The sequence below is a fragment of the Festucalex cinctus genome, chromosome 1, assembly GCF_051991245.1.
Source record: "Festucalex cinctus isolate MCC-2025b chromosome 1, RoL_Fcin_1.0, whole genome shotgun sequence".
NCBI lineage: Eukaryota > Metazoa > Chordata > Actinopteri > Syngnathiformes > Syngnathidae > Festucalex > Festucalex cinctus.
Window position 1 is genome coordinate 8461218 of NC_135411.1, and position 14349 is coordinate 8475566.

The 14349-nt window shown below is 45.6% G+C and overlaps 1 protein-coding gene across 3 annotated transcripts in view; it reads right to left on the bottom strand.

Moving 5' to 3' along the window:
• tnn (tenascin N) overlaps window positions 1-14349 on the bottom strand; it is a 57785-nt gene that overhangs the window by 38923 nt on the left and 4513 nt on the right. For all 3 annotated transcript variants that reach the window (XM_077514788.1, XM_077514796.1, XM_077514783.1), the window contains exons 2-3: window positions 1222-1410; window positions 937-1137 (exon numbers count right to left, since the gene is read on the bottom strand). In XM_077514788.1, the coding sequence (XP_077370914.1) occupies window positions 937-1137; window positions 1222-1408 (388 nt within the window). In that variant the 5' untranslated portion in view covers window positions 1409-1410. The remainder of the gene's footprint in view (window positions 1-936; window positions 1138-1221; window positions 1411-14349) is intronic.

Consider the following 14349-nt stretch of genomic DNA (forward strand, 5'->3'; position numbering starts at 1 on the left):
AAAAAGTGACCATAAAATGTCCAAAAAGTAAGAGGAAAAACAGAAATTGAACATAAAATGTCCATGAAATTGCCAAAAAGTCAGAAAGTGTTATTTAAAAAACAGGTCAGAAAATAAAACATTCAAAAAGTAACCATAAAATGTCCAAACACGAAAGAAGGCAAAAAACATTACCATAAAATATCTTGAAAATGTATTTTCAAAAGGCCGAAAATAAAATATCTAAAAAGTAACTATAAAATCTCCAGAAACAAAATGAGAAATCCCAAAAATTATCATAAAATTACCACAAAATTGCCAAAAAATGTCAGAAAATCGATAGAAAAAAAGGCAGGAAAAAAATGTCAAAAATATTTCCACAAAATTTAAAAAAGAAAAAAAAAAGGATGAAAAAAGGCAGAAAATTACCATGTCCATAAAATTGCCAAATATGTCAGAAATTTGACATACAGGCAACCGCAGCAAAGTATTTTTAAAAAATGTATAAAAACAAAGTATGAAAAATTACAACAACAAAACAATTTAAAAAAAAATGGAAGACTAAAGAAGAATGAATGAATGAATGAAAGAATGAATGCTGCATATTTTTCAGTTATGCTGCACCTATAATTAGCTCTTGGGACCTTAGTACAATAGACCAACACTAACACACTGTTTCCATCCATCTTTTCCTAACTGCATACTCCTCACAAGGGTCGCGGGGGTGCTGGAGCCTATACCAGTAGGCGGGGCACACCCTGAACTGGTGGCCTTCTGTTTCCTTCATCACAATCTTTATATGTTTTGCGGTTCCAGACAGATTTTTAGTAATTCATTTGGCCTAAAATGGTTGTTTTGACAGTAAAGGTTGCTGAGCCCTGTAGGTTAGTCCATTGATGATCAAATATGTTCTTGAGGCCATCCTTTCTATGAAATTCTGTCCGTTGTGGAGCCGACCTGCTACACCTCCATTGCCGCAGCATCCCTGAGCACAGTGACTCTTCAGATAGTTGACTTCCTCTTCTAAGCCATTCACTCGGTATAGGAGAGACTTGAAGATCTCAGACTCCCCACAGTCACATTTGGGCGACTGCAACCTGATGTTGTGCCTGAAGATGATGTCGTTCTCTCCGCTCTTTGTGGTCTCCATCTGCAGACCTACAACATATGGGAAAAAAAAAACACCACTTCATATCGCATGCTTGTCATTTTTTTTTCTACGAGTTAAATGATTCTTACGACCTTTTTGATCCTGGCTTGACAAAGGCTCCAGTTTGCAACCGTACCCGCCCGGAACGTCGATGTTGTACACGTGGCTGAAAGTAAACGCTTGCTCAGGGGCCGCGGAATCCACTTTGGTCGCAAAGCCGCAGTGCGACACGGTGCACAGGAGGGCCAGCAGGACCCCCCACTGGGATTTCCTGGTCATGGCTTGAAGGAGAAGATGAGAGAAATTTAGAAACAAATCCAGAATTTCCTCAGGGATCAAGAAGTTATCTACTGAAGCGTAACCACGTGAGTTCATTTCCAAGCCAAAATTATTGCTTCATTTTGAAGCCGGTCACCATCAATGAACGATTGCAGTGCTCGTCGGCTGTATAATTAAAAGGACTAAATCGGCAATTTGGCATGAAGTGTGATCAAATCCTAATCATGCACCCTTGCTGAGCTACATTAAAACAGAACGCACTCTAGAAAAGATTTGGATAATACTCCATCTGGGTCCGTGTACTTTTCTGCCATTCGTTTTTCCTTCTGAAGCAAGGACACGGAAAACGGGAAACAAACCGATTTCCGTTTTTTGTTTTGATGTATATGAACAAATAACGGGAAACGAGTCGTCTCCCGTTTTTGTTGAAATAAAAATTAAAATGAAAAACGGGAAACGAGCTTTATCCGATGTTCTATTATGTGTTTATTTAGCACAAATCGGGAAATGAAATGTGGCCGTTTTTCGCAAGCTGGTTTCTCCTTGACCCGGAAGCCGTTCATCTTTTGCGGCGCGTCACTGCTGCTGCTGCAGTGGAAGCTTGCTGCCCCCTAGTGTCTATTTCGAGGTCCCTGTTTGCGCCTTTTTTTCGGGGCCTCCAAACATGGCTTTAGATGGCTATCACAACTTGATAGTGGAAATGAAAAATAACGGCATGACGTCTAGTGAAATCGCTACACATCCGTGTAGCCAATTTGGCCCTATAAGAGGACTTTCGGAGAGAAATGTCCGAAGATGGCTCTCAGTTCAGTCTGTCATAGGCCTCGTAATAGACACTAGGGGGCAGCAAGCTTCCACGGCAGCAGCAGCTTGTGACGTGTCGCAAAAGATGAACGGCTTCCGGTCAAGGAGAAACCAGCTTGCGAAAAATGGCCACATTTCATTTCCCGATTTGTGCTAAATAAACACATAATAGAACATCGGATAAGGCTCGTTTCCCGTTTTTCATTTTTATTTCAACAAAAACGGGAGACGACAAAAAAAAAAAAACGGAAATCGGTTTGTTTCCCTATTTCCGTGTCCTTGCTTCAGAAGGAAAAACGAATGGCCGAAAAGTACACGGACCCATCTGTTTGTTACTGTTATTATCCTTTTCCAACTTTGGCATGAACTTCGTATAACTGCAGATGTTTGGCGTCACAGCTGACTGGACCGACGGCACAGTTGCCAGGCTGAAATGGGGGTCACATTTAAATATCCTTGCCAATCGTTTGCAGACAACTGAGAACAGAAATGCTGTTGACAATTACTTGTTCTGTATTTAGCAGTGTTGCCGTTTATTTATCCGAATGGAAGTAAAGCTTTCAAGTCACGCCGTGCGGTTTCGGTGTTGTGTGATGTCGACTTTCTGGAAGGAAACGGACGCCTTGTAACCAAACCAGCAAGCGCTATTAATGTCGCCCAGTGAGCTCCACTTTCTGCTGCGCAGAACCTTGTCCTCCACCATGATGTCATTGCGTTTAGCCAAACTGATGTCATGTGAACCCCAAATGGCTGCTGCGGCTTCCCTCAAGAGGGCAAATTACAAACGCTGAAAAAAAAAAGCAGTGTCACTTCATCTTTCACAAGATCTTTTTTTTTTTTTTTTTTTTTCCCTCTTAGATCTGGATTTAACTTTGTGTTGCAAAGACATGAGGGAAACTTTCACAATGATGACTGAAATTTGAGTTACGAATGAGACGAGCTGTGATGATTGAGTGATTTGCAGTTCAATGGAAGTTTTCTGTGGATTTTTTTTGTGCATAATTGTGGAATGAAGCATTTCCACATGTTTATTCTCCACACTGTTTTGCCATGTAACAACTCCAACATAATTCTTCCGATTTACATTGTTCAAATTTCAACTTGCTTCAAAAATTCACGCCTCCCCGTGTATATATATCGTCTGATTCCACATTACTTACAGTACAATTTAATGTTAAATATCAACTTTTCCCCATTCATTTTCAATGGGATAGACATTTAACTATTTCTAAGTGTCGTTTTCCACGCCCACTTGATACTGCCCGTTGGCACAGTTGGTAGAGTGCATTGTCCAGTAACCAGGAGGTCATCATTTCATAATTTATCTCTCAATATACTTCATAAACATTCCACATGCATTCAAATCTTAGCATTCCGCTTTCAGCATTCCCACGCAATTTCTCCAGAAATTGCACTTCGTTTAGTTATGAAACGTTTTTCTGATAAACGTGATCATCATCCAAAATCGAACATCGAGGCTATTCTGCTGCTATTTAGTTTAGCTAAATTTTGTCTCGTTAGTTAATATTCCACCATTTATTAAAATTTTGTGGTGTCTTTCATGTTTGAAAAATCTTTTTAGGTGGGCTGCAACTGCGGATGGTTATCAATTATTTTTTTTAAGATTACTCAATGACTTGTATAAAACATTTAATTTCTATACCTTCATTTATATACAGGATGTTATGATTTATTGGTCTGGTCTGTAACTTCTCAACTCAACTTAATTTATATAGCGCTTTAAGAACAGGCGTTGCTGTATACAAAGTGGTGTACATAAACATCAGTTTTGCAGTAAACAAGAACAAAGCAAACATTTTGAAGTGCGAATACAGGTTTTGTTTTTTGTTTTTTTACAAGTAAAACTGGCAAAGCTATTGATCCTTGTTTTCCCAAAGTAAAAACAGATGTTTGCAAATGTCATATTTGCTTTGATGACAGAAACTAGAGAATATTTGCTCTTGAGAGGTTGACATTCTGAGGTTTTGGACATTCTTTTAGTTAATACGTTTTCTAAATGATTAACCAAATATCAAAATAGCTTTCTATGTATGTGCTAATCAATTAATTGTCGATTAATCATTACACCTGTAATGCTTATATTTTGCTGATTTTATGTTTTTGTAGCAATGCTTTAACTGTATTTATTTTTAATGTCTAGTATTTATGTTTTCAAGTCCTGTGCAGCTATGAAATAAATGGATTAATTAAAGTAAAAATAATCATACCAAATTATTAAAAACTATAATGAATAAATACACAAATTAATAAATTGATCATGAAATAGTTGTCATCTCTGGAGTCACGCCAGGGTTAAGTTTGAGTTCATGACCTGTTAAGTTTGGGTTCCTGACCGTGAGGTCATATGTCTGTTTTGAATGGATGTAACCATCATCTGGTTTCAACTGGAAAAACGCTATGTGATGTTATGTGATGTCAGGACCTGTGTCCTGTCAATCTTTAATCCTTTACTTAGTGACAACCAATCAGATCGATTCACTGTCTGGAGTAGCGTTCTGAAAAGTGTTTTTGTTTGCCGGATTATTGCCTTCTGTTCACCTGTGCAACTCTCTTTGTTTCTCGTCTAGTCAAGTTTGTTCCATGCCTCTCGATGTGAATAAATAGTTAAAATCTTATTCGTGTCTGCGCTTTGGGATCCAACCTTCAGCACATAACAATAGTAGATAAATTCAAGACAAAATAAAAGAAGCAGAAGAAAGAAATATAGGTTATGAATTGTATAAACACAGATAAATAACTTATCTGTTGAAATTAAATAAATAGACTTTAACCCTTAATTTATCCATGCATGTCATTGATTCATGTAACTCTTTTACTGCCACACAGTATCAAAAAAAACAAAAAAAAACTTTAATATGACAAAGGCTTTGATTATTCGCATCATCCTTGAAAAAGTTCTATTTCATCAGATTTTGTCATGTTTTATTGTAATTTCATACACCGGCAGTCCATTGTAAAAGATACAATGCTGCCATCTGCTGGCCATAGTTAGTGAGTGTTTTTGATTCCACAACCTATTGACCAGGCAGCGCTGACTTAGATGTTGCACTGCCCATTGATTTAAAAAAAAAAAAAAAAAAGTAGTTGACGTCATTAACGTTTATGGCGGCATATATCGTGATTTTACGAATCGTTATTAAACGTTTTTGGCGGTCAAAGAGTTAAAGTGTTTGAGATTTGTTTAACTTTGACACAAGGAGCCTCTACCTGTCTGCATCACACCGAGAGACAATAATAACTCAAGTAATAAAATACAAAAGTAGCATAGGTAAAATTATTTTGTCTTAGATACATTTTAAATTCTGCCCAACTGTGCCACGCATGCACTTATGAAAGAAACCAAAAAGGCAGGTGCAGGAAAACGCACATTTGATGAGAATTATATGACAATAAAACCCCAATTTCCTTCTTCATTCATCATCCTCGCGCTTCATCTGAACTTCACAAAGGCAAGCATGAAATATAAAAACAAGACGAGAATATTTACAGATATCCTTCTGTCGCCGTATCGAGCAGAAAGTGCAAAAACAGACGGTGAAGAATTTCTTTCCAAGTAAATCCCTTCCAAATAATCCCACGGGGCGCAACGTGAGCTTTGGCCTGGTGTACTGAAATGTCATCAAGTGGTCGGTAAACGTGCTGATTTTCCCCCTGGCGCTATAACGAAAACATTATCAGATTAACAGCAATTCTCAGCTTGAGACGACGTGACCCCTGAGTACTGTGAAAGGATCTTTTTTTTTTAAACAAGTCAGTGTGGAAAATGGAGACCTCGTCGAGTGACTCGGTCCTTCTCTTCATTCAAATACACAAAAAAAGTTTGAGCGATTCAGAAACCAAGCAAAATTCATACGTAAACTGGTCATTTAAAAGATTAACCCCAAAAAAGTTGTGCCAACTCAAGAGCGTCAATGTTATGATGCTAAACTGTTTCGGCAACAGATTGAACACAAACACGCAGCAACACATGTAGACAGGCAATAAAACAGTAATTTTAATAAATTGGCAAACATCTCAAAATGTCCATCATGGGGTGTTGTATGGAATTTCTGAGGGAGAACAATCAGGCTGGAATAAGGCTGTAACGTGATGAAATATGGAAATAGTGAAGTATATGTTCCATATGCACTGTACAATACATCCTCCATTGTTCCATTCACTGTATAATGTCACGCTGCTATTTACATAGCTGGCAAAATTATCGCCATCTGCCCATCGCACCACGGTGGAAACGAAACACCAGATCAGGGCTGGTTGCTCCAAAACCATCACAGTTGTCAACTACCACTTGGCGGAAACATGGCTGAAGCTGTTCAAACATCACGTAGTTAAGTTCAAGCCACCGGTGTAATTGCTACTGGTCAAAGTAGGTTTGAGGTTAGGCGACCGGCGGCCTTGTGAGAAACCCAAAAAGTCATGACATCACTGTTTAGCCGACCATGTGTGGCGGTCGGCGGGTCGACTTATAAGTGGGTGTGTTTGGTGAGGTTTTACGAATGAGGAGAAACAGGAAGTGAGGCAACGAGTGTGAGAAAGACTGAGTACAAGGGAAATCGGGCACACACATGCCGATAAGTAGGTTGCATTTCAACAGCCCCACTTTCTTTCCGATCAAAGTTAGCAAGAGCCTGATTGTCCTTATTATCCTGTGTGATTATCCTGTGATTTTTTTTTGTTTGGAAAATTATTTTGGAAATGTTAAACGGTGGATGAGTGGTTAGCAAGTCCACCTCCCTGTACTGAAGACTCGAGTTCGAGTTAGTGTTGTTCTGATACCGATACTGCATTAAAACAGTGGTATCAGTATCGGTGAGTATTCACAAGTAACATGCCGATACTATTAATTCCAACGCTAATATAGGATAACGTTCACTGATATGTGACATGATCACTGCATGCCGATCTAAAATATCTTATTGGCCCTTGAATGCTCTGAACCAATGGCAGGACAGCTTTTTCATGTTGAGGAAAAAAACCCTTAAGTATCGGTATGGTATCGGTATCGGCCGATATACTGCAAAGCTGGGTATCGGAATCGGCATCGGGGACCTAAAAACGGTATTGGGATTAGCGTTGTTCCGATACCGTTTTTTGGCTCCCGATACCGATACCCAGCTTTGCAGTATCGGCCGATACCATACCGATACTTAAGGTTTTTTTTCCTCAACATTGGTTCAGAGCATTCAAGGGCCAATAGGATATCTTAGATCGACATGCAGTGAACATGTCACACATCAGTGAATGTCGTGCACGAGCAAGACACAACATGCTGCATCCAAAATCCTATATTAGCTTTGGAATTAATGGTATCGGCATGTTACTTGTAAGTACTCACCGATACCGATACCACTGTTTTAATGCAGTATCGTAGCCTCTGCCAATACCAGTATCGGTATCGGAACAACACTAATTGGAATGACACTAGTTCGAGTCCAGTTTCCGACCTTCCTGGGTGGAGTTTGCATTTTCCCCCCATCCTTGTGTGGGTCTTCTCCGGGTACTCCGGTCTCCTCCCACATTCCAAAGACATGCATGGCAGGTTAATCGGGCGCTCCGAATTGTCCCTAGGTGTACTTGTGAGTGTGGATGGTTGTGCGTCTCTGTGTGCCCTGCGATTGGCTGGCAACCAGTTCACGGTGTAACCCGCCTACTGCCCATAGCCAGCTGGGATAGGCTCCAGCTCCACCAGCGACCCTTGTGAGGAGTAAGCGGTTCAGAAAATGGATGGATTTTAAAGGGAAGTCAACCCCCCAAAATATTGACAATAATATGTTTTATGCAGCTCCACTAGTCTTAATACAGTATTTTGGTTAATATTGCGCTAGTGGAATATGTGTTCAACAGCAAAATCCAGCAGTTTTTAATCAATATCAGAAGGCGGCCATTTTGCCACTGAAGATGACATCACAGTTGCTCAGGTCTCAGGTAACAACCAATCACAGTTCAGCGTAAAAAAACAAAAAACAAAAAAACAGGTGTGCTCTGATTGGTCATTGCCTGAGCCCTGAGCAACTGTGATGTCATCTTCAGTCGACAGCAACTGGCAAAATGGCCGCCCCCTGAGATGGATAAAAACGGCTGGATTTTGCTGCTTAACTCATATATATTCTCCTAACACAATATTAACCAGAATACCATATTTAGAACATATTATTGTCAATTTTTTTTTGATGGGTGTTGACTTCCCCTTTATAACGCAGTTACACATTCCTGACAATAACTCAGTGGATCTGTTTCAATTGTCCTGTTTTATATGCCTAAAAGACTAAAAGACCCTCCGTGAGTATTTACAGCGCACGTGCCGAGTATCGCCCACCTGGTCCCACACCCACGGACACGTTTCCTGACCAGCGATGGTGACAGATGCTGCCGTGTTTGTTTTGGAAGCTGCGAACGCACAAACATTGACCTGACAGCAAGGCAAGCGTGTGAGGCAAACACAGTCAGACAACAACACTTCCGACAAAACACACAGCGGGAAAGGGGAGAGCTATTAAGCGTCAAAACAAAAGAATGAATGTCTCGCCGGCTGTTCCGCACAAGTCATTGACCCCAGAAGTCGATTCACACGTACCGACGTTCAATGAGCATGTTTGCATGCAGTCAATATTCGGGTGAAGGTCAAAATTCCGTATTCTGAAACATTCGGGATAGTGGTTCGTTGCCGCATCGTCATGTTTGTTCACCTGTGGTTGTGTATTTCTGGTGGGTTGTGCACCTTTGCCACAGTATTCAGAAGTTATTTGAAATCAAAGAGGGCTGTTGCTATGGGTTAAGGGGCTAGAAGTGACTTAAAAAAAAACAATAAGAACAAACAAAGCAAATGTGTGTGTCACGCCGCCACCGGTGTGACGGCCATGCTTTTATTTTGGTATCCATGTTTCCTGTCTTATCCTGAAAATCTAACTCTCCTCTCACCCCAGGTCACTTGCCCTTCCTGCCGCTCAATCATTACCGGTCCCCGCCCATGATTATCACCACCTGCCACCAATCAACCCACACAATAAAAGCCACCTGCATTCTCCCCTCCGTTGCCGAAGTGTCACCGTCAGTGCATGGAAGCGTCCACAGTCCTCATGTCCTTGTTCCTGTTGCCTAGCGTTGTTGCCTTGTTTTTGTGCCTTTTCCTCCCTTTTGGAGCGCCTTTAGTTACCCCTTTTGCCTTGTGCCCTTTTTCCTCCCTAGCGGAGCGCTTTCTGTTGTCCCCAGTACCCTTTGCCTGTTTTTTCCTCCCTAGTGGAGCGCCTTTTGTTCTCCATTTTTTCCCCTCCCTGTTCTCCTCTCAGTTTGAGAGGAGACCACTGTTGGCCAGAAATAAACCTGCTGCCTTGGTGGCCTACCTTACGCCTGCGTCTGAGTCCTACCTGACCCCGCCTTGTCAGTACACTTCGGCCAGCATGGACCCAGCAGGCAGGATCGAGGCCGCACTGCAGAGCCAGGAGGCCCGGCTCAACACCCAGGGCCAGATCCAACAGACCATGCTGTCCCGGATGGAGGAAATGACCAGCCAGGTCCACGAGCTGGTAAGCCTTTCACGGCGTCGAGCGCCAGCTTCCACCGGACAAATTCCTCCCCCTGAGTTCTCTGTACCGACCACGCCTTTCACCGGGGTAGGATTGAGACTGGCCTCCCCGGAACGATACTCCGGTGAACCCGGACGTTGTCAGACTTTTCTCACAGAATGCGACATACATTTTGAACAGCTACCACAGGCATTTCCCACAGCCCGATCCCGAGTGGCCTTCATGGTATCTCACCTGACGGGTCGGGCCAAAACCTGGGCGACCGCGGAATGGGCCAGGGGTTCCTCGGTCTGCCAAAGCGTACAGGACTTTCAAATTGCTTTGCGCCGAGTTTTTGATCCAGAAAACCATGACCGAGAGAAGGCACGAGCACTGAGTCGACTGCAGCAAGGCAAGGAATCTGTCAGCGACTATGCAATTCGTTTTCGAACGTTGGCAACGGACAGTGGCTGGAATGCCATCGCACTCCACGACCATTTTTTGAAAGGACTCTCACCAGCTATTCAAGAGCTTCTGGTTCCCGTCGATCTCCCCGCGGACTTGGACGCCTTGATTTCCCTCGCTATCCGGACCGATCATCGTCGCCAGGAGCTGGCCAAGATCGGCGGACCGCGAAGGAGGGAGGAACCCACCCCCTGGACGCGGACACCGGAGGCCGGAAGGCCGCGATTCATCGCTCCTTCCCGACCGGAACCGGGAGAGGTGGACCTCGCTAGCGACGAACCCATGCAACTGGGAAGGGCTCGGCTTTCGCCGGAGGAGAGGCAGCGCCGACGCCGAGAGGGCCGCTGCTACTATTGTGGAGGTCTTGGACACTTGGTGGAATCCTGCTCCACAAAGGGCCACTCCCCGGTGAGTCCTCCGGCACCCCGACCCGCCAAGAGTCACAGACTTACGCAAATCCAGATAACCCACCACAATGTCTCCCTAGATCTGCCAGCCCTCATCGACTCCGGATCAGACGAAAGTCTCATGGACTGGGAGCTCGTAAAGCATATACGAGCCGCCACCGAACCCCTTTCTTTGACCATCCAGGCTCGAGCGCTGAATGGCAAGGAGCTCTTCCAAATCACCCACATCACTGAACCTCTGGAAGTCCGAATCGGACCTCACTTCGAGACTCTCCGTTTCCATGTTTTCCACGCCGCTTCCCCCACTTTGGTTCTGGGACACCCTTGGCTGTGTCTACATGGTCCCAGAATCGACTGGAACACTGGAGTTGTGCTGGAGTGGGGAAAAGACTGCAGCTCTCACAGGTTGGAACAACCCGCACCCCGAAACTCCACAGCCCAGGTTCACCAGGTGACTCTCGTCCCACCGGCTCAAGAAGAGTACCCGAACTTGCACACTGTTCCCTCCTGCTACCACCCTCTGCGGGAGGTCTTCAGCAAGACCAAAGCCATGACTCTCCCTCCACACCGCCCATATGATTGCCCGATCGATCTGATTCCCGGCTCAACCATTCCCAAGGGGAGACTGTACTCGGTCTCTGGACCCGAACGCCAAGCCATGAACAGTTACATTGACGAATCCTTGAAAGCCGGCCTCATCCGACCGTCTTCCTCGCCTGCAGGAGCAGGCTTCTTCTTTGTGAGCAAGAAGGATGGATCCCTACGCCCATGCATTGACTACAGCCCCTTGAATGACATCACGGTCAAGAACCGGTACCCATTGCCATTGATGTCCTCTGTGTTTGACCAGTTGCAACAAGCTAGAATCTTCACAAAGCTCGATCTCCGCAACGCCTATCACCTCATCCGGATCCGCGAGGGAGATGAATGGAAGACTGGTTTTAACACGCCCCGGGGACATTACGAGTACCTCGTCATGCCTTTCGGACTCACCAATGCCCCAGCAGTTTTTCAGGCCATGATTAATGAGGTACTAAAGGACTTTATTGATCACTTCGTATACGTTTACTTGGACGACATACTAATATACTCTCCTGACCTAACGAGCCATCGAGACCATGTAAGCCGAGTTCTGCAGCGCCTCCTGGATCATCAATTGTACGTGAAAGCGGAAAAAAGCCTGTTTCACGTCAACACTATCTCCTTCCTGGGATTCGTCGTGTCACCGGGAAAAGTAGAGATGGAGGCAGACAAGGTCAGCGCCGTGCGAGATTGGCCCACGCCGGATTCACGGAAAAAGGTCCAGCAATTCCTCGGATTCGCCAATTTTTACCGTCGATTCATTAGAAACTTCAGCACCATTGCCGCTCCCCTACACGCCTTGACCTCCCCACAAGTTCGTTTCTTTTGGACCCCGGAAGCCGAAAAGGCATTCAAAGACTTGAAACTTCGCTTCACCAACGCCCCAATCCTCAAAGTTCCTGACCCCAAACGCCAGTTCGTGGTCGAGGTGGACGCCTCGAGCATAGGGATTGGGGCAGTATTGTCCCAGCGCTGCCAGGAGGACGGAAAAACACATCCCTGCGCATTCCTCTCACGGAAACTATCCAAGGCAGAACGCAATTACTCGGTAGGAGATCGGGAGCTTCTCGCGGTAAAAGTAGCTCTTGAAGAGTGGAGACACTGGTTGGAGGGCGCCGAACTTCCTTTCGTGATCTGGACCGACCACCGAAACCTAGAATACTTACGTCAAGCTAAAAGACTCAACCCTCGACAGGCCAGATGGTCTCTGTTTTTTAACCGCTTCGTATTCTCTCTTACGTACAGACCAGGCAGCAAAAACGTTAAGGCTGACGCCTTGTCAAGAGTTCACGAGTCCGAGCCATTGGAAGCCGAGCCTGAGACCATTCTGCCCCGGGACTGCATAGTCGGGGCCATGAGATGGCAAATCGAGGACGATGTCAAAGAGGCGCTGCGTAACATCACTCCCCCCACGTCATGTCCACCACGTCGACTCTTCGTGCCGGAAGAGCTAAGGTCCCAGGTAATACACTGGGCTCACACATCACGGCTATTTTGTCATCCTGGTGTCCGCAGGACCATGTATGCTGTTGCCCGGAGATTCTGGTGGCCGGCAATGGAGACCACGATAAAGGAATACGTCACTGCCTGTCCGACTTGTGCCCGCAATAAAACTTCAAATCAGTCTCGGATGGGCCTTCTCCAACCGTTACCGATCCCATCCAGACCATGGGCAGAAATATCATTGGACTTTGTGACTGGACTGCCCCCATCCCATGGTAAAACCACAATCCTCACAGTTGTTGACAGATTCTCCAAGATGGTTCGCTTCATTCCACTATCCAAGCTCCCATCCGCCAAAACTACCGCAGACATCATGATCCACCACATATTCCGGTTTTATGGATTCCCGCTACACATCGTCTCCGACCGTGGACCACAGTTCATCTCCCGTTTCTGGACGCAATTCTGCAAAGCCCTAGGAGCCAAGGCCAACCTGACGTCAGGTTACCACCCGGAGGCCAATGGACAGGCGGAAAGATTAAACCAGCAACTCGAAACGGGCCTCCGATGCCTCGTCTCCCAGAACCCGACTACCTGGAGCACTTACCTGGTTTGGGTTGAGCTCGCACATAACTCTTTACCCACTTCTGCCACAGGTCTCACCCCGTTCAAGTGTGTCCATGGCTACGATCCCCCATTCTTCGCCGAACTGGAAGAGGAGGTAACGGTCCCCTCGGTCAAAGCCATGATCCGTCGGTGCCACAAGGTCTGGTCGGCGGCCCGGACGGCGCTTCAACGCCAGGGAGACCGGGTGAAGAGGGCCGCCGACCGGAAAAGGAGACCGGCACCTGAATACCGCCCAGGCCAGCGAGTTTGGCTATCAGCAAAACACCTCAGACTCAAGGTACCATGTCCGAAGCTGGCCCCGCGATTTGTGGGGCCTTTCCCAGTAACCAAGTCCATAGGGCCTGCCGCCGTTCGACTCCGTCTGCCACGATCCCTCCGAGTCCATCCTACATTCCACGTCAGCCAAGTCAAGCCTGTCCACGAAAGCCCACTGGTGCCCTCCGAACCCAACCCGCCCCCCCCAGAGATGATTGAAGGCGGCCCCGTTTACAAGGTCAGAAAACTTTTAGATGTTCGTAATCGGGGCCGCGGGAGGCAATACCTTGTCGACTGGGAGGGGTACGGCCCGGAGGAAAGACAATGGGTCCCCTCCCGGTTCATCGTTGATCCCTCCCTCATTGACGACTTTTACGCTGAGCACCCTGACATTCCTGGGCCGTCAAGAGCCGGCCGTTGAGGGGGGGGTACTGTCACGCCGCCACCGGTGTGACGGCCATGCTTTTATTTTGGTATCCATGTTTCCTGTCTTATCCTGAAAATCTAACTCTCCTCTCACCCCAGGTCACTTGCCCTTCCTGCCGCTCAATCATTACCGGTCCCCGCCCATGATTATCACCACCTGCCACCAATCAACCCACACAATAAAAGCCACCTGCATTCTCCCCTCCGTTGCCGAAGTGTCACCGTCAGTGCATGGAAGCGTCCACAGTCCTCATGTCCTTGTTCCTGTTGCCTAGCGTTGTTGCCTTGTTTTTGTGCCTTTTCCTCCCTTTTGGAGCGCCTTTAGTTACCCCTTTTGCCTTGTGCCCTTTTTCCTCCCTAGCGGAGCGCTTTCTGTTGTCCCCAGTACCCTTTGCCTGTTTTTTCCTCC